Source organism: Ostrea edulis, chromosome 1 (genome assembly GCF_947568905.1).
Source record: "Ostrea edulis chromosome 1, xbOstEdul1.1, whole genome shotgun sequence".
Taxonomy (NCBI): domain Eukaryota; kingdom Metazoa; phylum Mollusca; class Bivalvia; order Ostreida; family Ostreidae; genus Ostrea; species Ostrea edulis.
Window position 1 is genome coordinate 66,957,713 of NC_079164.1, and position 21,517 is coordinate 66,979,229.

Below are 21,517 nucleotides of genomic sequence, written 5' to 3' on the forward strand. Positions count from 1 at the left end.
TATGTTCCTTTTATAAAAGTGAGACTGAGATCGAAAGTGAGCACGTAATGGCCCCTGAGCCTGATATCGTCTGTCAAGGGATTTATTTCTGCTTCTTCTGAATTGTTTGATTTTTAAAGTTCGTGACGGCATTCTCTACCTGATCTTCTGCTCCCTTCTATTTGGAGTATGTAGATATGTTCACCTTCTTGGTTTTTCATTTCTCCATTTCAAACCGCTCATCCCCTTTGCTGTATACTATCATGGTCAATATCTCAACCTTCCTTTCAATTAAACCTTTCATTGTTGTCTCAAGGATCATACTGACATCTTGATCAAAACTGCTGCACACTGCTTCGTCTTCCCATTTCGGCCATGATATTCCTAGTCTCTTTAGTTGGTTGTTCTGTAGAGCCTGGACTGGCTTGCCCGAGGACCAAGTTCCTCCATCGATTCCCCATCGCTGTCCTCGGACGAGTTAGACACGGAGAGGTTCCTTGCACTGTGTGTTGTCTCCTGGCTAGGGTCCTCCTGCGCATCATCAGGATGTTCTGTGCGCTGTGTTTGGTCCAGGACATCTGACTAGACAGAGACTATGATCCAAGATATCTGACTGGACAGAGACCACGACCTAAGATATCTGACTGGGCAGACTACGACCCAGGATATCTGACAGAACAGAGACTACGACCCATGACATCTGACTGGGCAGACTACGACCCAGGATATCTGACTGGGCAGAGACTACGATCAAGGATATCTGACTGGACTAAGACTACAAGCAAGGATATCTGACTGGACAGAGACTAAAAGCAAGGATATCTGACTGGACAGAGACTACAAGCAAGGATATCTGACTGAACAGAGACCATGACCTAAGATATCTGACTAGACAGAGACTACGACCCAGGACATCTGACTGGACTAAGACTATGATCCAGGATATTTGACTTGACAGAGACTATGAGGCAGGACATCAGACTGGACAATGACTACAATCAAGGAAATCTGACTGGACAGACTACAACCCTGGATAGCTGACTAGACAGAGACTACGACCCAGGATATCTGACTGGGCAGAGACTACAATCAAGGATATCTGACTGGGCAGAGACTACAATCCAGGATATTTGACTGGGCAGAGACTATGACCTAAGATATCTGACTGAACAGAGCCACTACAATCCAGGATGTCTGACTGGGCAGAAGCTACGATTCGGGGCCTCCGAGTAGGAGAGAGAAAATTCCACGTGTTGTTTACGTATATCAAGGGGTCACAAGATGAGGCATACGGTGCTTCCTTTTGTGTATCTTTTGTTAAGTCCATGTTTATTGCAAAATCATACATAATCAAAGTAAAATCATTAATATGTGGGGAAATTGTAAATTGCACAAAATATCAATTCTTTTTGGGACCTGTATATTAACATACTAAGATATAGGTCCAAAAATCGTATGGTTGAATATTACAGTCGAATATATATATACTTTTTACATCTAAATGTTGCAAATCCTCAGAAACAATTTTGGGTGACAGATACAGCCCACGATTTCTATACGACAAACAGCATGAACATTTTAAAGTTTATATATTTGCCTTTTCAAGAAAAGTTAAAAGTAATCTTCAACTTTGCAATGTCAAATCACGCATTGGTTTTTGGAAACATAAATTCTTCGTTCTCACTGAAGTTCAGTTACAGAAGAATGTTTACAGTTCATGGACAGAAATGGCTGTTATTGCACTAGTTTCTTTATTTGGTTGTTTGTATTCCCTCTCACCATGAAGCCATGTTACATCGTCTACAGATCGGCAACATGATCAGGACACGCATGCATTGCTTTGTCAGTCTTTTAGTGAATAGGAACATTCCAGGGGATATAAATTTCATACCTTTCTATAGCTAACTTCAAAGACGCAATGCTCATTATACATAATTATGCACACTGCGAATGCACTCCAGAAAAGGACATTGAAGGTTCTAATTGCAACAAAGAAATGTTTCAAACACTAATCCCTAGCAAACATGTCGCATGTATTCTTTTTAGTTGGGGACGTCTGTCCTTTCTCGTCCAATAACACACAGGGGAACTGTGACTTCAAGCGGTCCAGGACTTCTGCTACATGAATTTCTACTGGTCTGTGTATGGTAATTGAACAAAAACAAGGAACACTGGCACATCACTCCGGAACCAGCTTGAACACTTTCTTGGTTTTTAATGCTAGAAAATTTACTGCACCAAAGCACTGACATGCAATGCATAAATACAGTTTCATAAATATAGGTTTCACAAAAACCACAATATTTATACTATAGTGTGTTGAAAATGAAATCAGACGTAAATCAAAATACTGAAAGTAAAGCACCAGGAGTGTGAATTCTGACATGGCTTTACTTAGCAACAATAACAAGGTAAAACACTTACATGTAGTCATTTTTTACCACTATTAAATGTTTAATCCTTTACAGATCTGACAAAAAGGAGTAGAAATGGATACAAGATCATGTACAATTACTATACACTGCTAAGTTTTACCCCTGCTGATATAGGTGAAACTCCCATGCTTATAAGGTTGCCTTATAATCACTCAAATATACATTTGCAGCCCTAACTTGTCCCCCATCAAGAAAGATTTGAAACTTCTCTAAGCTCAGCCTTTCAACACCTGTATACCGAAATTTCTAAGCTCCCGCTCTTCTTCGAAAACACGCAGTCTAAAAATATCTAAGACTTCCTTGCAAGAGTCTTGGATAATTTTATTTGTATTTAGTGATATCTTTTTTCTCCATTTCCGAGAAACTTCGAATGATTCCTTTGAATATGCAGAAAACGCGCCATATTTTTTTGAAAGGAGTTTGTGCCTTGGAAGTTGTATAGAGCCATTCGTAAAGCTTTGTAGCCATTCAGAAGTGGTCATGGAAAAGTTTAGTTCACAAAATTTAAAGAGACTCCTTACAACTCTATGAGGTTCCTTCGCAATGCGTTCATATAGTAAATTATATACTTTGTCTGATCTATGAAGAGCGTCCATATTGTTCTTGTACAACACTGAGCACAAAGCTTTGGCCTGGACGTTTATGGGGTCATTTGTCAGTGCCCCAACTTTGGCCCTTGAGAAAAATATGGCCCTGGGATCCCTGAAGAGGTGAACAATATACAAGTTGTCCAATGAGGCTTTCAGTTCTAAAGCCAACTCGATGTTAATGCGGAGCGTCTTAATGATGATGACGGATGAGGAACCACAAGCACGTGTCAGCCTCTGTACACAGTTATCATAATGCAAAGAGACTCTCTGCTCCAGTTCCGCTGTCTTCAGATTGAAACATCTTAATCTTTTTATATTTTCGTGTTCTGTACTGGGAAAAGTCGCAAATGATTTTAATATATCGTAAGGTAAGGCGGTAAAATTGCAGGAGTATATGGATCGGAACACTGACAAGGTCTGGTGAATTTCCTCGTTAGGATGGACAGGCGACCTGAAAAGAAAATTGGAGAAAGATATTATATGACATATAAATCATAAAAACTCCAGTAAAAACTTTGAACCCTCTCATACAACATTCCTCTTCCTGTTGCGTTACTAAACTGATTCATTTGCATGGATATTACAGTACAGTGAACTTCACATTGGTAGGTGGGTACTCAGAACTTGGACACTTGGTTTTTAATCTAAGAGATTGCACACATTTAAATTTTACACGTCTTTACGAAAGGGTATGTATTCTCAAATACTTATTTGAAACTTGTGTTCAACAGGCCTTCCCAAAGTACGCTAGTTTCTTAAAATACAACAAATAACTTTAAAGCTGTATGATCCAATGTTTGGACAAATTTTGGCCATTTAATAAAACCACTGTTTTTGATTTGAAGGTATTTATTGTATATAATATATACAAAGGATCAGGAACAAGTTCATACAACTTACGAGTTCTTCCCCTTATAACCTAATAACACACAATTGTCATTGAAAAATGATCATACAGAGAATGTAATGTTCTTGTATTTATTTACATTTTTATGCTAAGTTTTCCCTAGAGTTATTTTCCTTTACATCTACAAGAGTTATTTTCCCTGATAATGTGAATTAGTTATCTTTCTTTTTTAAAAGAGTTAATGTTCCTTACTTCCTGTTTATTTGTTTTGGGTGTGACCCACACCACTCACCGTTCACTCTGAGCTCCTCAGATTTTCATCCGTATGCAGGCACACAGTGTAAGTACATTGTGATATTTGTGCATATTTATTGTTGTATATATCATTACAATGTTTATTATTTGCTATAATTAGGAATTTAGACTGTATCAGTAATTCTCTCATTCACTCTTAAAAGTATGGAAAACCATTATTGTCATAAACTTTATATGTATAAAAGTACGGTTCTAACAATTTTCTATGGAAAGCCATTTGTGTTATAAATACATAGTTTGGACTTATATTGTTACTCTTGATAGTCCTTCAGCCTTTATTATTATAATTACCAATTTGTCATATGTTTCATTGTATTCAATAGCTATTATATATGTTCTGTGAATCAATTAGTAATTAGAACATGTTTCTTTGTTTCAGTCTTTTACCACACACACTCACACGCATACATGTACATGGTTTAGGACTAGTACCACTTAGAAAGGAATAAAGTCTACAGAATTCCACCGAGATCTTTGTGAAGTTTTATACATGTACAGTATCATGGTTATACTATCTGCGAACGAATGGGCAGAATAGAGAATACAATCATGGTGAGTGTTCTATAGAAACACAATACAATATGATCATGCTAAATCTTTTTGTTTCATGAATATACGTCTGAACATAAAAAAAATATAGTTATTTAATTTGGTAGACAAGACATTATCACTCTAAAGCAGAAGATGTGTATCAATAATAATTAAATCATTTAACCTTAGCAATCTATCCATTAATTTGTATCTTGCAATTGTTGAGTATTTCTTACAAATAAAGAAAAAGTGATATGCGTCTTCACGCATGTTACAGGAACATAATGGAGAATCAATAATATTGCGTAGATATAAAGATCATAATTCAAAATACACGTGTACCTCAGTTTGGTATGAACAGACGAGAACCATATGAAAAGTAACGGGGGGGGGGGGGGGGGGGGGAAGGGGGGGGGCGGGGGGGGATTGCTGATATTAGAGCTAACGCTTTTACGAAACTGTTTAATTGAAGAAACCTGTCTTGATTCTATGCTAAGAGAATTCCAGTTTGATACAGCGTCTGGTACAAATTATTGTTTTTGTAAATTTCAAGTCTGCATTTTGTTTCAATGTATCTATTACCTCACACATACTTTCCTCAGACTAGACTAATTCCCTTGTCAACTTTCTATATAAAGCATCATAAGTGGCACATAACTCTTGTTGGCGTACTTTCATTTCTTTTTGGGGAATTTAGCCCTGTATTGAGGAGAAAATCATTACTGCTTTTGGAATACTTATTACTCAGGTGAAACCTGAGATGAAGAAAAAAACCCGGGTATTTGAACATTACACACAAATTGCCTAAGGACTCGGGAGAATATAAAGTTTGACAGGGAATGTGAGCTAGTCCATTTACCTTGCCAAGAATTCATATAACTAATATAATATATCTTACGGTAACCCACACAGAGTTGAAAGTAATGATTTAGAAACATACGTTCTGGCGGCTTGGTCTGGCTATGTACATTGTACTATTGTACTCACCTACACTTGTTATTGGGACAACATATGCCCACGCTCCGTCTATAACAAGTCCTATAAATCTGCCACAGTGGCTCCATGCTGAAGAATGTCCGGTTTCCTCCGTGTTGAAGGATTTCTGATGTGAACGTCGACCCACTTCTCTGGTACGCCACTACCAAAATCTTCTTTACCCTCTTGCTCTCTGATATAAAAGTTCATTTCAGTTGCTTTGAGGACTTGTCGTTTTCAGGATCCCCGCCCTCAAGAACTAAATACAATTTATGAAATAATTCACGACGAAAATTTCCTGTCAATTAGTAGCAAAATATTTTTGAAGGTACTGATTAAAACATATCGATGAAGCATTGAATCTGTTTCGTCTAATCTAGCTTACCACTACAGAAGAGAGACTGTGCAATGAAAACAGGGTTACACAATTACCGGCACACGTGACCCTCACTGCCTCGGTAGCTCAGTCGTTATATAATGTTCTTTTTGTGAGTGGTACGTCGGGGGTTCGTGAATTAGACGTGAATGTTTGTTTTTTTTGGAGAAGTTTTCCATTTTACGAACGGTCCTGTCGTGAGGCCATTGAGTACATGGAGATGTAAAATCAGGACACTTCAAATTATTAGGGGATTGATTATATATTATTTAATGTCCCTCTCGAGAATCTTTGTTTTATATGGAGACGCCACCATTGCCAGTACGTGAAGGGCTACGAAATTTAGGCCGATGCTCGGCGCTTACGGCCTTTGAACAAGGAGGGATCTTTATCGTGCCACACCTGCTGTGACGTTGGACCTCGGTTTTTGCGGTCTCATCCGAAGGACCGCCCCATTTAGTCGCCTCTTACAAGCAAGTGGTACCGAAGACCTATTCTAACCTGGATCCCCACGGGTCTTGTTTAGAGGACGCATTAAAACAAATAGAATATTCTCAATAAGATGTTAGAGAATGAACAAACAAAAACAATATATATCATTGCATACTAACGTATCGTCTGATTCGTCACTGTAACGATGTTCCGAAGATTGTAAGTCTTAGGTTTTCTGTACAACTCAAGGTTTTTCAGAGCCATTCCAACATAGAGTGCATCTACAATGGAAATTAACGGTAAACAATCTCTTAAAATTGCTCTCAACAGATTCTTATTTATATACAAGTAATATTAATATCTGCGTTCATTCGTGAGAGACCTCCGGCAAAATTAAATTATTGCTGTTACTTGTGTTATACGAGGAATCTGCAGTGATGTACATATATATATATACATACATGTACATGACGTAACGTGAATAAATATACCCGTATGTAACTGCTGTCTAAATATTGAATATCACTCATAAATGATGAATATCATATTGTAACTTGCACATTTCATAGAACATAAACCCTTGCCAGTAGAGTTGATAATACTTACACACAACATACAGCGAGACTACAATCATGAAACACTGTATATACTTCCACAGCTTTCTCAGATCCTTCATCATGCTGTTTACCTTTCATCTGATTTAAAACCGCTTCCTGTTGTGTATTCGTATTTTGATATTTAAAGATCCCCATCCGTTGAATGATCGCCACAAACTGGTACCAGCTATTAGTGTAACAAAAGGGAAAGGAGACATGTTATCTGTGTAATGTCGCAAATGTATTTAATCCTACATAAAATCCCCATAAAGAATTGAATTAAGAATGTAAATCCAGATGGTTCGGTCATTGCTCACTATGGCGCCTGTGTGTTTTCTTTATAGAAATACAATGTAGATGGCTAGGGAACAATCAAAGTGAAATGACAACATTTCCATGATGACTGTTTTGTAAATTGTGTTTCAGCATTAAGAATTCCTATAATGATAAAAGGAAAACTTATAAAATGAGAATCGTATAACACAGGATGTACAGAATGTCTCCATGACATTAAATATTGAATCTTGATGTTTCGTATCATCGTAACAGACAGCTAGTTCTTAATATTTTATTTTATTTTTTTCATTTTAACATTTTATTTTTATCATTTTGATATCTTATTTTTATTTTAATAATATTCTCCCGTGTTATGTCGATGATAAAAAGATGCATTTTCAATCTTTATGTTTCTCGATGAATGCCAACCTGTCAACTTGCCACAAAAACTTCAGATTACAATGTAGATCTACTAGGAGTAAATGTCTAGCTTGATAGATAAATTGATCGATTTTATATTGTTTTAACGTCCCCCACGAGAATTTTCATTCATATGGAGACATCATCATTGCCCGTGAAGGTCTGCAAAATTTTGGCTTATGCTCGGCGCTTACAGCCTTTGAGCAATGAGGGATCTTGAAAGATCCGCCCGATTTAAAGTCGCCTCTTACGACAACCAAGGAGTACTGACGACCTATTCTAACCTGGATACCCACGGGAGAGCTTGTTTGCAGGATGGGGTATGTAAACAATTAATGGAAGCATTTTAAGCATAGTATATCATATATACAAAAGAAATGAAAATGACAAATTATTTTAACTCAGTAAACCCTATCTTAAAGGGACATGGACACGATTTCAGCTGAAAATTTTCAAATTTTACTTTTTGATTTTTAATGTTTAGAATGCTTAATTAAGGTATTACTAATGCTCAGCAACAATTTGAATGTCAGTATTTAAGGTACATGGGAGATACAGAGGTCACAAGTCCTTGTTATGTAAACAAGGCTCGTGTCATGTTTTTTTTTTTTTTTTTTTTTTTTACATAGGTTAAATAAACTAGTAAAAGTTTCGTTTAAAGCAGATTTTTTTCAATTTATAAGTGAATTCTTAACACAATTAAATATTTTCTAGTGTTTGGCACATCTTATTTTGTTATAAACACGCTATTTTCTATTAAACAGTCTAATGTAAACAAAAACATGGCACGAGCCTTGTTTACATAACAAAGAATTGCGAGTGATGTATTTCACTTATAACTCAACAACTGATATTCAAATTTTGATTGACCATTAAAAATACTTTAGTTAAGCATTGTAAACTATAAAAATGGAAAAATAAAATTTGAAAAATTTCAGCTCAGATCGTGTCCATGCCCCTTTAAATCTATATAGGCTAGTAATAGGAGACCCTCTCCAATATAAACATTTATTTCTTAAATAAACATACTTTACCCTAAAAAGGTGAAAATAACGAACAATGCTCAATCTCTTAATCATAACTCCTATAAGGAATACAAAATTAAGAGTTGGTCAAACACAGATCCCTGGATATACTAGAGGTGGGATCAGGTGCCTAAAAGGAGTAAGCATCCCCTATCAACCGGTCACACCCGCCGTGAGCCCTATATCTTGATCAGGCAAACGGAGTAATCCGCAGTCAAAATCAGAGTATAAAGAAATATCACTTCATTACAATATATCCCTTTGTAAACAATATTTCTCGTGTATACTATTTTTAAGCTATGTGCTCTGTATCATCTCTATCTCTCTCTCTCTCTCTCTCTCTCTCTCTCTCTCTCTCTCTCTCTCTCTCTCTCCTGGATTTAAACACTGATCATACGCAGTACAAGCTCTTGCATGACGAATCAATTGACAGATGCAGGTGACAATAGAATATCGCTACATAAATTTGGGAAGTTGATCATGCAGAAGCTGTTCAAAGTCATCCCATTTGTCACGAAGTTGAGTTGTTAGTTTGCCGTTAACATCCACATGTATGTTCAATAAATATCTTAAGTACGAAGCAGATGTGGAAGACTCTGTTGTGCCTTTTATTTCGAGTTCACTGGGATATATCGAATCGACATATGAATAAAAATTATCATTGTTAATAGATAAAACGCCGCTGATATATCTAAATGTCGAGTTGAAGGCCACACTAAAGGATTTTTTCTTCTCAAGTAGAAGCTTTTAGATAAATTCGGCCCCGTAAGAGTATAAAACAGGTCTGCTAATAAAGGAGCACAATTTGTGCCCATGGAATTCTACACCAGACTTTTGGAAGACCTGATCATCAAAGAATACGAATATATTGTCATTGAGGAACTCCAGCATCTTCTTAATGAAAGATGAAGATAACAAACAGTGATGAATCTCATAACTCCCACGAAGAATACAAAATAAAGAGTTTGACAAACACGAGCCCTTGGGTATATAAGAGGTGAGATCAGGTGCCTAGGAGAAGTAAGCATATCGACTTTAGAGTACTTATACGTATAATCTGAGTGTTTTTTAACAAAGTAATCTTTTGAATAGTTGATCACTAGATATGAATATTTCCCTTTTTACCATTTTTGTTGAAATGTCTATGGTGTCATAATGCTATCGTGAGGAATGGCCGTACAAAGTGTTGAAAAGTCATACGTTTTGATGTCGTTGATTTGAGTTTAATTTGATAACAAAGAGCTTTCTATTTAACAAATAGGACACTGCTACATGTAGTATCTTAAAACAATTAGAGAACTCTACAGAATATTCATCAATACGCCGGTTTCGAGAGACGTCCGAGTTATTTCCCTGTGGAGAACTCTCGTACATAGTAAGGCGCGAAACAATTTGTTTACACGAGGAAGTGGGACAAATATTCATCACTGCGTAAGTGGATGTACTCAGTAAGTTTCCCATACGTTGTTTGATCACCCGAATTCGACTGATACACAAACTAAGTAAGAGATAAGTATTTAGTTAGTAATTAAATACATATAATTCTTATCATATTACGTTATTTCGTTGGTCATAAGTACCATATCTAAGATATTACTTGCAATTTTTTTCCGCTTTAGTAAAACATTTCTTTCGATAGTATTTTGTGTATCCCACATTTACATATTTAAGGAGAAGCCGCTTTTAATACTTTTCATCGTCTTCCTCGTTGACTGTAGGTCCACTCTGTCCCACTTAGGCATTCAAAGTTCCACTAAATGCACCTCCTATACAGAAGAGTTCGTATCTCAAAACTGGCGTATTAGGCATTCCAAATGCGTAATTGATTGTTCTCTTTAGTTGAATTACAAGGATTTCCCAAGAAAATTACATACGAGTACTTTCCATTCTACATAAAATCTACTGAACGCAAATGAGTATTAATTGTAAAAGAAAATGAGATAAAATTTATTTTTGAATATTTACATTTTCAATATTTTGGCCTTTGATATCTTTATGAATTGTTATGATTTCTCCATAAATGCCATGCAGTTGAGAACAATTTACGTATAAATCTGATTAAATATAATGCATCTATATTGACAGCTGCGAGTTCTGCAGAAATGAAGATAAACATTTGATTGGAAACACTGTTGCACCCTTATGGCATATTTCATTCAACTTTTAACCATTGCACCTTTACTTTGGCGTATAATCCATTTAAATCTGCACAGTAACGGTTCCTGACCAAAACGCACAGCCATGCCGTTTTGTTGTTGTTTCATTCTTACATATATGTATTCCTACGCCCCATTTCAAAAACGTTAATTCAAGCTTTTTGATGGGAGAAACTATTTGTTTTTCTATCTTAAAAACATAATTAAATGATAAGAAATAAAACTTATAATTCTTTGTTTGATGGATGTATCAAACGAAACATTGGACGGAAATTTTTTTCATCAATGCGCTACATTTGATATTATAATTTCACGTAGAGTGATGTGGAATAAGTAAACTTTCTACACCTACCACTAAGTGATGTCAAATAAATCAAATTTCTATATTCTATATTTTAGACACCATATATAAACATCCCTATCTCTGAGTGATGTGAACTAAGTCAAATTTCTATATTCTATATTTTGTACACCGTACATATACCTGCCTACTCCTGGGTGATGTGAAATCAGCTGAATTTTTATAAATACATCTGAATGATGTGAAGTAAGTTAAATTTCTATATTCTGTATTTTAGACACCGTATATCGACCAAACTACCTCGGAGTTGTGTGAAATAATTCAAATGTGTATATTCTATATGCAAGGTGAAGATAACGAACAGTGATCAATCTCATAACTCCTACAAGCAATACAAAATAGATAGTTGGGCAAACACGGACCCCTGGACACACCAGAGGTGGGATCAGGTGCCTAGGAGGAGTAAGCATCTCCTGTTGACACTATATTTTAGACATCGTGAAGATACCTGCCTACCCCTGGGTGATGTAAAATCAGCCAAATTTCTATACCTACCTCCGAGTGATGTGAAATAAGTCAAATTTCTATACTCTGTATTTAAGACACCGTAGATCGATCAAAATACCTCTGAGTGGTGTGAAATAAATTTCTATATTCTATATTTTAGACACCGTATATGGACATACATACCTTTGAGTGATGTGAAATAAGTCTAATTTCTATACCTACCTCTGAGTGACGTGAAATAAGTCAAATTCTATATTCTACATTCAAGACACCGTACACATACCTGCCTACCCTTGGGTGACCTGAAATAAGTCTAATTTCTATACCTACCCCTGAATGATGTGAAATAAGTTAATTTTCTATATTCCATATATTTTAGACACCGCATATAGACCTACCTACCTACCTCTGAGTGATGTGAAATAAATCATATTTCTATATTTTAGACACCGTATATAAACTTAAGGTTCTATATTCTATATTTCAGACACCGCTTATAATAGGCCAACCTCCCTCTGTGTGATGTGAAAAAAGTCAAAATTCGTACATTATAGTAGACGTGATTAACTGTACTTTAATGAGAAAAGAGTAATAACTACTATTTTCTGTTGTTATGTGTGAGATTGAATTTCGGTAAAATGAATTAACCAAAACTAATTTCGTCTTCCTCAATACAGTTAAGATATTCATGTATGAAGGTACAATTAAGCTATATTTAGTACTTATGACAGCGACTCGTTGCGCCACGAGTCCTAACGAAAATGAAAAATAGAGGGCATTCCGAACTCCACCTACTTCTACGTAATCTGAACTAGCATTAGTCCTCTGGGGACTTGCAGATTCCTGAATATTAGATGGAAGAATATGTAGAAATTTACAAAACAACACTTAAAACATTGTAGATATTGTTACGACTGTACTTGTAAAGGTGACTACCATGCGCCCAGGCTCTCTGGTGCACTTCTGAACTTCGAGCTGCCAAGAGAGAACGAAAAAAAAGCATAAAGGCAGATGTGTTGAACTGAATTGACTCTCCATAAGATTTTTTCTCAGTCATTGCGTCTGAGTGTCTAAACTTGCTGTACAGTGTAAGAAGAATTAATATTCGAGCACAATTGAGGAATGGGTAAGGATTAGAAACAGTTACATCGTATTCCAAACAGACTATTACGAGCAAAGCCCGATGCAGTAATTTCGGAACATCAGTGTGAGGAAGTGCTGGAATATCAACGAAAAATATATCTGGTTTGGAATAAGCAGAAATTTAAAATCTTATGTCATGTTTTGTCCCATAAGCAATACCAACAGGAAACATTAGGCAAATACTCATTCAAGAGTAAACCTTGGTGAATACCATGCCGGGGTCCCTCTGGAAAGAATGTATATTGATTTTATTGGTCCATTTGTAAAATGTAAAAACAGAAATAAATATATACTTAAGATGATTGACCAATTTACAAAGTGGTTTTAAGTTTACTCTGGAAATCCAGTTGCTCCTAGATATTTGATTAAACAAAAATCCGACCAACTCCATAAAAGGTGAAGATAACGAATGTCAACTCCCATAAACAATACAAAATAGATAGTTATATCCAGGGGTTCGTGTTTGCCCAACTCTCTGTTTTGTATTGCTTATAAGAGTTATGAAATTGATCACTGTTCGTTATCTTCGCTTTTCATAGTTGGGCAAACACGGTCCCTTGGATACACCAGAGGTGGGATCAGGTGCCCAGGAGCAGTAAGCATTCCCTGTCGACCGGTCACATCCACAGTGAGCTTTATATCCTTATCAGGTAAACGGAATTATCCGTAGTCAAAATCAGTGCGAGAAACACTGATATTTGTAGATACATTTGTTAGTTGAAATTTTCATTTGCCCGGAGTCAAAATAAGTGTGCCAAGAACGGTCTAACAATCGGTATGAAATACGTCAGACAGTATTTGATCCAATGATAGGTTGTATTGGTAAACTAGATCGTTTTAACGACCATAGAATTTGCAAAATGCTGACTTTAATCGAGAATGTTAAAACCCCTGTACCATCAACTTGTTTGTCAGTAGCTTGCCTAGATTCAAAATCTGAGCACATGCAGAACAAACTCTTGCGTATCGAATCAGTTGAGAGATATAAACACCATATGCAGGTGATAATGGAATATTGCTACATGAATATGGGAAGTTGACGATGGAAAAGCTGAAATCATCCCGTTTGTCATACTGTTGAGTTGTTAGTTTGCTGTTAACGTCTACTTTCAGTAAAATATCTAAGTATGAATCAGAAGTGGACGACTCTGTGGTGTCTTTTATTTCGAGCTCACGGGGATATATCAAATCAGCATATGAATGAAAGTTATTATTGTTGATAGACAAAACGTCGTCGATATATCTAAATGTTGAATTGAAGGACACAGCAATAGATTTTTTCTTCTCACGTAGAAGTTTTTGAATGAATTTTGCTTCAAATGAATATAAAAACCAGGTCAGCTAACAAAGGAGCACAATTCGTGCCCAAGGAAATTCCAACAGACTGTTGGAAGACCTGATCACCAAGGACCACGAAGATATTGTCAATGAGAAACTATCATATTTTTTATTTCAACTTGATCGTACTTGTGCGTGGAATCAGAGTGGTGTTTAACAAAGTAATATGAATATTTTCGTTTTCCATTTTTGTTGAAGAACGAACTGTCTATGATGTCAAAAAGTCTAGTCTTTAATTTACCGTGAGAATGGTCGTGTAAAGTGTTGAAAAGTCATAGGTTTTGATGTTATTGATTGGGAAAAGTTTTTCGATTTCAAGTTTACTAAAAGGTCTCTAGATTTTTTTTAGAATCCACATATGATCAACACCACTTCTGGCATATGTAGTCGCACTGTAAGGTTGCAGTTTCTCCTTCAGAGCTGTTAATATTTTTGTGATGAGCAAAGATAGGGGCTAGGTAGAGCAAATACTAGATCCAGCAATGTATCTTTGTTGGTAATGGTTTTTATGTAGTTTAGGAATCCAGTATAGGTACGGTAACTCATATCCATTCAAACCATTGACTGGGATATTAAATGTGCCTAAAACTGATGCATGGTTTTGAAGAATTTCATCTTTTGAAAGGGCAGTTGGAGTATAAGTAGAATTACCAAAAGTGAAAATAATGCCATGTTCGTTTAAAATACAGTTGTAATAATGAGCCTTACAAACAAAGACAATGTTGTTACAAGCTTTGTCAGGTGGAACCAAAACATATTCCTTGTGTAACCTATCTAATTCTTTTATAACTTCTGGTTTACTAAACACAGAAGGATAGATGGTACGTACTTTAGTTTTAATATGTCTACTGTGGGATTTTAACATTCCTCTTATGCTTTTTACCCATTCTGACAATGTATTTTGGCTATATTTAGCTCCAAAACTTCATAGTTATTTTAGATTTCAAACATTTCGTTGAGCATCACTGAAGAGATATTATTTGTCGAAATGCGCATCTGGTGCATCAAAATTGGTACCGTATACGTTTTACATAAGTTCTTTTTCATATTTAGCCCATAGTTTGGCATAATCTTCGACAGAATTCATAATAGAGATAAAGTTCTATCGCCAACTGAAAGATCTAGGTTCTCTATATTTAGGACCTTTTTAGAATAAGTGATTTGATGTCTTCATTTTCAACTATATCAACGTCATCAGCAATGACATGTCCAGCTGGACTATAGTTGAAAGAAGATGATGAAGAAGAACACGTAGGTCAATTAAGTATGATATCGTGTATATCTAGGCACTGCAAAGTTTGTTTATAATTAAAAAGTTTGGATGCAATAGTAGAAGTATATTTGTAGGAGATACAGGGTGTAGAATTAAACTTGAAATAAGTTAGAATACACGATTGAACATTTTTATGACGAAGAATGTTGCTTATGTTGACGGCATCTATTCCTTTGTTTGTAAATTTGAGCTTAAGGAACTGACGGCATGATTTGGAAGGAAGATCATTCATCACCCGTGGTGGTTTAAAGAGCATGTGATTGGCAACATTCATAATCATAGAGTTCAGTCTATATTCAGGTGTTGAAAAATCTAAGTATAGACTAGCTGTGGCTTTTTGAAAGAACGTATGTAAAACTTTCAATGGAACAGAGTAAAGTTTTGTACGAATATGATGTGGACCTAATTGTCTGTTGACGTAAGATAAAAGTGAATCAAACGTGACATCATTTATACTTGGTCTTTTATATGAACGATGTCCATGACTGGGTTTCCGTCGTTGAGTATTGGGAAATAATCCCATCACATTCACATTATTTCCTTGTGGACAAGTCAAATTTCCCACATCATATACATATCGCCCTTGGTCTGGTTAAGCGATACAATGGAGTGATGCTTTCAGCCATTCGCTGCTTCATATCCAAGGAAGAAGACTGGGGCGGGAATTTATAACACACAGGTGAAACAATCATTGTCACTGTGAAACTGGTTCTACTCCCATTGGAAAGATGCTTGTAGAGGAAATTAACCAACCCTTTAACATCATGCAAGGAATATCGCAACAAAGAGCCCCTCCGAATATGTAGAAAATTAGAGGTGATTCTATCTAGTTGTCATCAAGGAGCAAGGCAAAATCTCAAAGATCCTCATACACGCCATAAGAAGAGATACAATATAAACACAAATGTTTGCCAACGTAACAAACATTAGGGAGAGGACTGAAATAGGTTATGCCTGCTGCCCAATCCCATTCACTTATTAGTGAATAAAATATTGTTTAAATTAATAACATTGATTCCAACAACTCCATATAGGTTTTGCTCCATTGATGGTTGAGCGATACAATCGAGTGATTCTTCAAGTGATCCGTTCTTATATATCCCAGCAGAAGAAAAGACTGGGAATAACATGTACAATTGATAACTGATGCAATCTATGCCTCTGACAATTGGTTGTATTTCCAATGGGATGATGCTTGATATGGAAATTAACCAACCTGTTAATTTGTCATGCTAGAAAGGTTTCAGCAAACAAAGACCCCTTCCGAAAATATGGAAAAATTAGAGGGGATTCTATTTACTTGTCATCAAGCAGCAATCTGAAAGATGCTTATATAAGAAGGCGTACAATAAAAAAACCCAATTTTTTTACAACTATGAAGTAGGAGACATATGAGAGTCAACGAAGCTCAGGAACCCATGGCTAGGACCTTTCCCCAATGCCTAAAAAAGCTGTACTATATAGAATACAGGATAGAAGAGGAACAAATTGATAGTCCTGACAGACGTAAACTAACAGGAAATATACCTGTCTATATGGCTTAAACGGTTCACACATTCAGCCCTTCAACCGACTGAAGTTAATCTGGAGACCAGGAGCAGGGGATTAAGCCGGAATCACAGATTATGTTGTCTGGTAGTGATGTAAAAGCTAGTGAAGACAAACGGGATGTTGATTCACCGAACGGTAGTACAGAAACTCAATATCCTCCAGATGATGGCAGACGAGCAGCTCTGTCTTCGCTAACCTCCAACATGGTTGGCTGATTTGTATACCTGAATACGTTCTACAAGTATCTGTATATGAAACTATGATTGACACATTCCTATATGTTTCTTTTTCATTTTTACTTTATTTTCTGAATTTTAATGTTTTGTGTCAAACAGGGTTGATTTTTCAACCATCATCCAATGTAGAATGGCCAAGTGACATGTTTTTCTGTTATCTTTTTGAAGTCAGCCGTTATTTTTATTTTACTTTTTGTTTTATAACTATCATCTTAAAAATAAAAGGGAGGAGGAGTGTTGCGCAATATTTAAAAAAATGTATACGCTTTTGAGTAATTCTGTAACACGTTAATAGACAACGATTGGGTTTTCATAAGGAAGACTTTTAGCTCAGAAGAGCTTAAAACTATCTGATCATGCACATTGACCATTAATATTTATACTGATCACATACATTATTGAATATTAGAGCAACATAAAATTCACTTTTTATGTTTAAATTAAAAACCCAAACTTACCAGAATACCAGGCAGTGTTATCATACATATGTTTGAAACTCCAAGAATTTAAATATTTATGCAGTGCAATTCTTGTGGATACCAAATATTATTTTGGCAACACTGCCATGATTGAATTCCAAATATTTTAGTTATGGGCGGGGGGGGGGGACATTAGAATTGTTTAAATGTTTTATCCAAAATATCAACAAAATTGGTAAATATCTCTATAATTGTTAAAGATTTAATAGAGTTTTAGCGGTCTTAAGAAGAAAATGTTACAATGAAGTTACCGAGGCACGATTTGTCTTAAAACAACACGGTGTATGGATTATGTACGCATACATATGAATCGATTTCTCTCTCATTATCACCAGTATGTGATCATCTTCACCCATATGAGACTAATAGAATCCTTCATTAGCTCGAGTGTGGGATAGGGAAATTCCACCGAGGGGACAAGATTCGCAGCCTAGGACTAGGCTTTGCCGAGTCCTGGACAGTGAACCTTGTTCCAGAGGTGGAATTTCCCTATCCCACACGAGTAAATAATGAAGGATTATTTTTCTCACATTTTACCTACAGTTTAGTGCATACATGTATATGTAGGAGCTTTGAGAAAATTCTAAATTATCAAAATCCTCATTTGAACTTCAATGCAAAAATTAGATAGGCAGAAAGAGCATACCCGAAAATGGTTTACACTGTAAGAAAGCTATACTACATTAAAATTTAAAGATAACAATGCAAAATATTTTTACTTTACTGTATACTGAAGTTTCAATTTCTGATTGTTATTTGCATATGCCATAAAAGGTAATATTTAAAGGTAGCTATCTTTTAATCAGGTAAATGGAGTAATCCGTAGTCAAAATCAGTGTTATAACTCTCAAAAAACCAAATCTTTAAAATGTTTATTACCTGAAATTGTCATTAAATTAAGAATATATTTCAAAACAATCACCCGGTCGTGGGTTGAGCTCACTACTTCTCAGTTCTCAATTGATGATTTGATTTTTAAATTTTAGTCATGAAAGGTGAAGATAACCAACACTGATCCATCTCATCAATCCCATAAGCAATACAAAAATGAGAGTTGGGCAAACACTGATCCTTGGACACATCAGAGGTGGGATCAGGTGCCTAGGAGGAATAAGCATCCCCTGTCGACCGGTCACACCCGCCGCGAGCCCTATATCTTGATCGGGTAAACGGAGTTATCCGTTGTCAAGATCACTGTATCAAGAACGGCTTAACAATCGGTTTGAAATTCGTCAGACAGCATTTGACCCAGTAATAGGTTGTATTGGCAAATTAGATCGTTGTAACGACCATATAATTTGCGAAATGCAGGTAAACGAAGTTGTCCGTAGTCAATATGATATGTTTACCTGTATCTATAAATCTACTTCTTCCTCTTAACTGCATCGGTGGGGAATCTATACATGATGCAGGTTCGTTTTGACTATGTCATTTGAGTGTAATCGAAAGCAAAACAAAACGGCATCTTTGATTACAGCTCGGAAGTAGTAAATGCAAGGTGAAGATAACGAACAGTGATCAATCTCATAACTCCTACAAGCAATACAAAATAGATAGTTGGGCAAACACGGACCCCTGGACACACCAGAGGTGGGATCAGGTGCCTAGGAGGAGTAAGCATCCCCTGTTGACCGGTCACACCCACCGTGACCTTCATATCCTGATCAGGTAAACGGAGTTATCCGCAGTCAAAATCAGTGTGCCAAGAACGGCTTAACAATCGGTATGAAACACGTCAGACAGCATTTGACCCAATGCGAGGTTGTATTGACGAACTAGATCGTTATAACGACCATAGAATTTGCGAAATGCTGACTTCAATCGAGACTGTTGAAATCCCGGTACCGTTTGTCATACAGTTGAGTTGTCAGTTTGCCGTTAATGTCTACTTTCAATAAAATATCTAAGTATGAAGCAGAAGTGGACGACTCTGTGGTGTCCTTTATTTCGAGCTCACAGGGATATATCAAATCGACATATGAATAAAAGCTATCATTGTTAATAGACAAAACGTCATCGATATATCTAAAAGTCGAATTGAAGGTCACAGCGAGAGATTTTTTCTTCTCACGTAGAAGTTTTTGAATAAATTCTGCTTCATATGAATATAAAAACAGGTCAGCTAACAAAGGAGCACAATTCGTGCCCATGGGAATTGCAACAGACTATAGTGAATCTATAGTGAAAGTAAGCTAGACTTTCCGATCCCATTCAGGTGTAAACATGATCCAGTAAAAGATCTGTAGCTGAGAGGGGAAGTGGATGGCCCCAGATGAAGGGTAGATTTTAGGAAGGGCAGACTTTTTGGATTTTGTACAATGTTTAAATCCCTTCGCACGGTACTCTGATGGTGTTTGGGTGGTGCAGATTTAGCCCACAGGAGAGAAAATCAAAACGATAGAAGGTTCTCTGGTCAGAGCCTGATTTATATGCCAGTATACATGGCTAATATGTAATTTAGAGTAATAATTTTTTTAGCTATACCTATATGAAATACAATTTTGACATAAAATGGAAATAAGATTTTTTACTAGTATGTCATAATCAACTTTGATGAATAACCTTACCCGCATGCTTCAAACAAAAAAGCTGTTAGCTGTCACCTTTGGTATCTTGCACGAACAATTTAGTCATTTCGTAGGTACGACTTCGTTTTCTCATACATACTAATTACTAAAGTCTTATGAACGACATAGTTATCGTGCACGCACGACTTGGTTATGTCGCATATACGACTTCAATCTGTAACACGTATGATTTACTATGTCGTATGTACGATTTAATATCTGTACTTACGTCTTAGTACCTCATACGTACATGTACGACTTAGCAAAAATATTTTCATCTCTGATCTTACCAAACTTTCAATAGTGTTCAGGATAAATTCTTCCACAAGATCGCTTGGATCAACAGTTTAACGAATGAACCACTGAATTTCATTCTTCATAGTAATCAAGTTTTGTGTGATTTGTCTTTCTCTGTCCATAAGCCCCTCTCCATAAGCATTTAAAGTCTTGTACATCATCTTTTTCCTTTTTGTCCACATTTGGTCCGGCGATGTGACAAAAAGAACATCATTATTCGGCCGAAAAAAATATCGACCAATAAACGTGGCAGGTCGACTAGCCGTCGTACTTGCAGTTGGCTCTTTTAGAAAGATATCTCGAACGAGTTCCGATGAGCTGACGATAAGAAATGTTTTCCCTAGACATGTAAACTGAAATAGATCCCCGTATTTTTAACTCCATTTATCGAACATAAGGTGGACTTTCCCCAAATCCAAATCACACAGCACACCAAGAAAAGGTTTACCCGGGGGACCAGGACATTTCTTATCTTTTTGCCATCTTTTCAAAACCGAAAACATAACGTATAGACTCCCTATAATAAATATCATGTACAAAACGATCATTTTTGTATTATCTTCCTGTGCCCTATATTCGAGGTAGTAGGTAACATTCTCCATATTCATTATAGCACATAAATTCATTCACCATGTAATATCAGTTATGGAATATCTCTGGTTGATTTGGAAAGATGGACAATTATGTTCTACGTATCTATGATTGATTTGTGTTTTGTCACGTATTCAATATAACTACCTTTCATTGATTTTGATGAGCGCACCACTCTCATAAAATACAACACATCATAGATTATTTGAAGACAAGATCTATCACTGTGCTCATCGATGCAAATAAATATATATGTATCATTTTCAAATTACCAGCCTAAT

The 21,517-nt window shown here is 36.2% G+C and overlaps 1 protein-coding gene across 2 annotated transcripts; it reads right to left on the reverse strand.

Annotated features, from left to right (window-relative positions):
* Nucleotides 1-1,291: 1,291 nt before the first annotated feature.
* LOC125646609 (carbohydrate sulfotransferase 5-like) lies at nt 1,292-12,731 on the reverse strand. Of its 2 annotated transcripts, XM_048873013.2 has the most exons (6): nt 12,682-12,731; nt 7,394-7,514; nt 7,087-7,263; nt 6,660-6,761; nt 5,685-5,865; nt 1,292-3,455 (listed from the first exon to the last, which is right to left on the reverse strand). In XM_048873013.2, exons 3-6 carry the CDS (start codon nt 7,157-7,159, stop codon nt 2,630-2,632), a joined length of 1,182 nt encoding a protein of 393 aa, XP_048728970.2. In that variant the 5' UTR covers nt 7,160-7,263; nt 7,394-7,514; nt 12,682-12,731; the 3' UTR covers nt 1,292-2,629. The 2 variants fall into 2 exon arrangements, with proteins under 2 accessions (XP_048728970.2, XP_056013455.1); XM_056157480.1 differs by lacking the exon at nt 12,682-12,731 and having other exon boundaries at nt 7,394-8,523.
* Between the last annotated feature and the right edge of the window lie 8,786 nt (nt 12,732-21,517).

What these genes read in the sequence shown, in the direction of transcription:
- LOC125646609 (XM_048873013.2), bottom strand. Translation starts at nt 7,159, where the DNA reads ATGATGAAGGATCTGAGAAAGCTGTGGAAGTATATACAGTGTTTCATG. An exon ending in AGTCTCGCTGTATGTTGTGT is followed by an intron (nt 6,762 to 7,086) that starts GTAAGTATTATC and finishes TTTCCATTGTAG; the next exon opens with ATGCACTCTATGTTGGAATG. An exon ending in TGTCCCAATAACAAGTGTAG is followed by an intron (nt 3,456 to 5,684) that starts GTGAGTACAATA and finishes TTTTCTTTTCAG; the next exon opens with GTCGCCTGTCCATCCTAACG.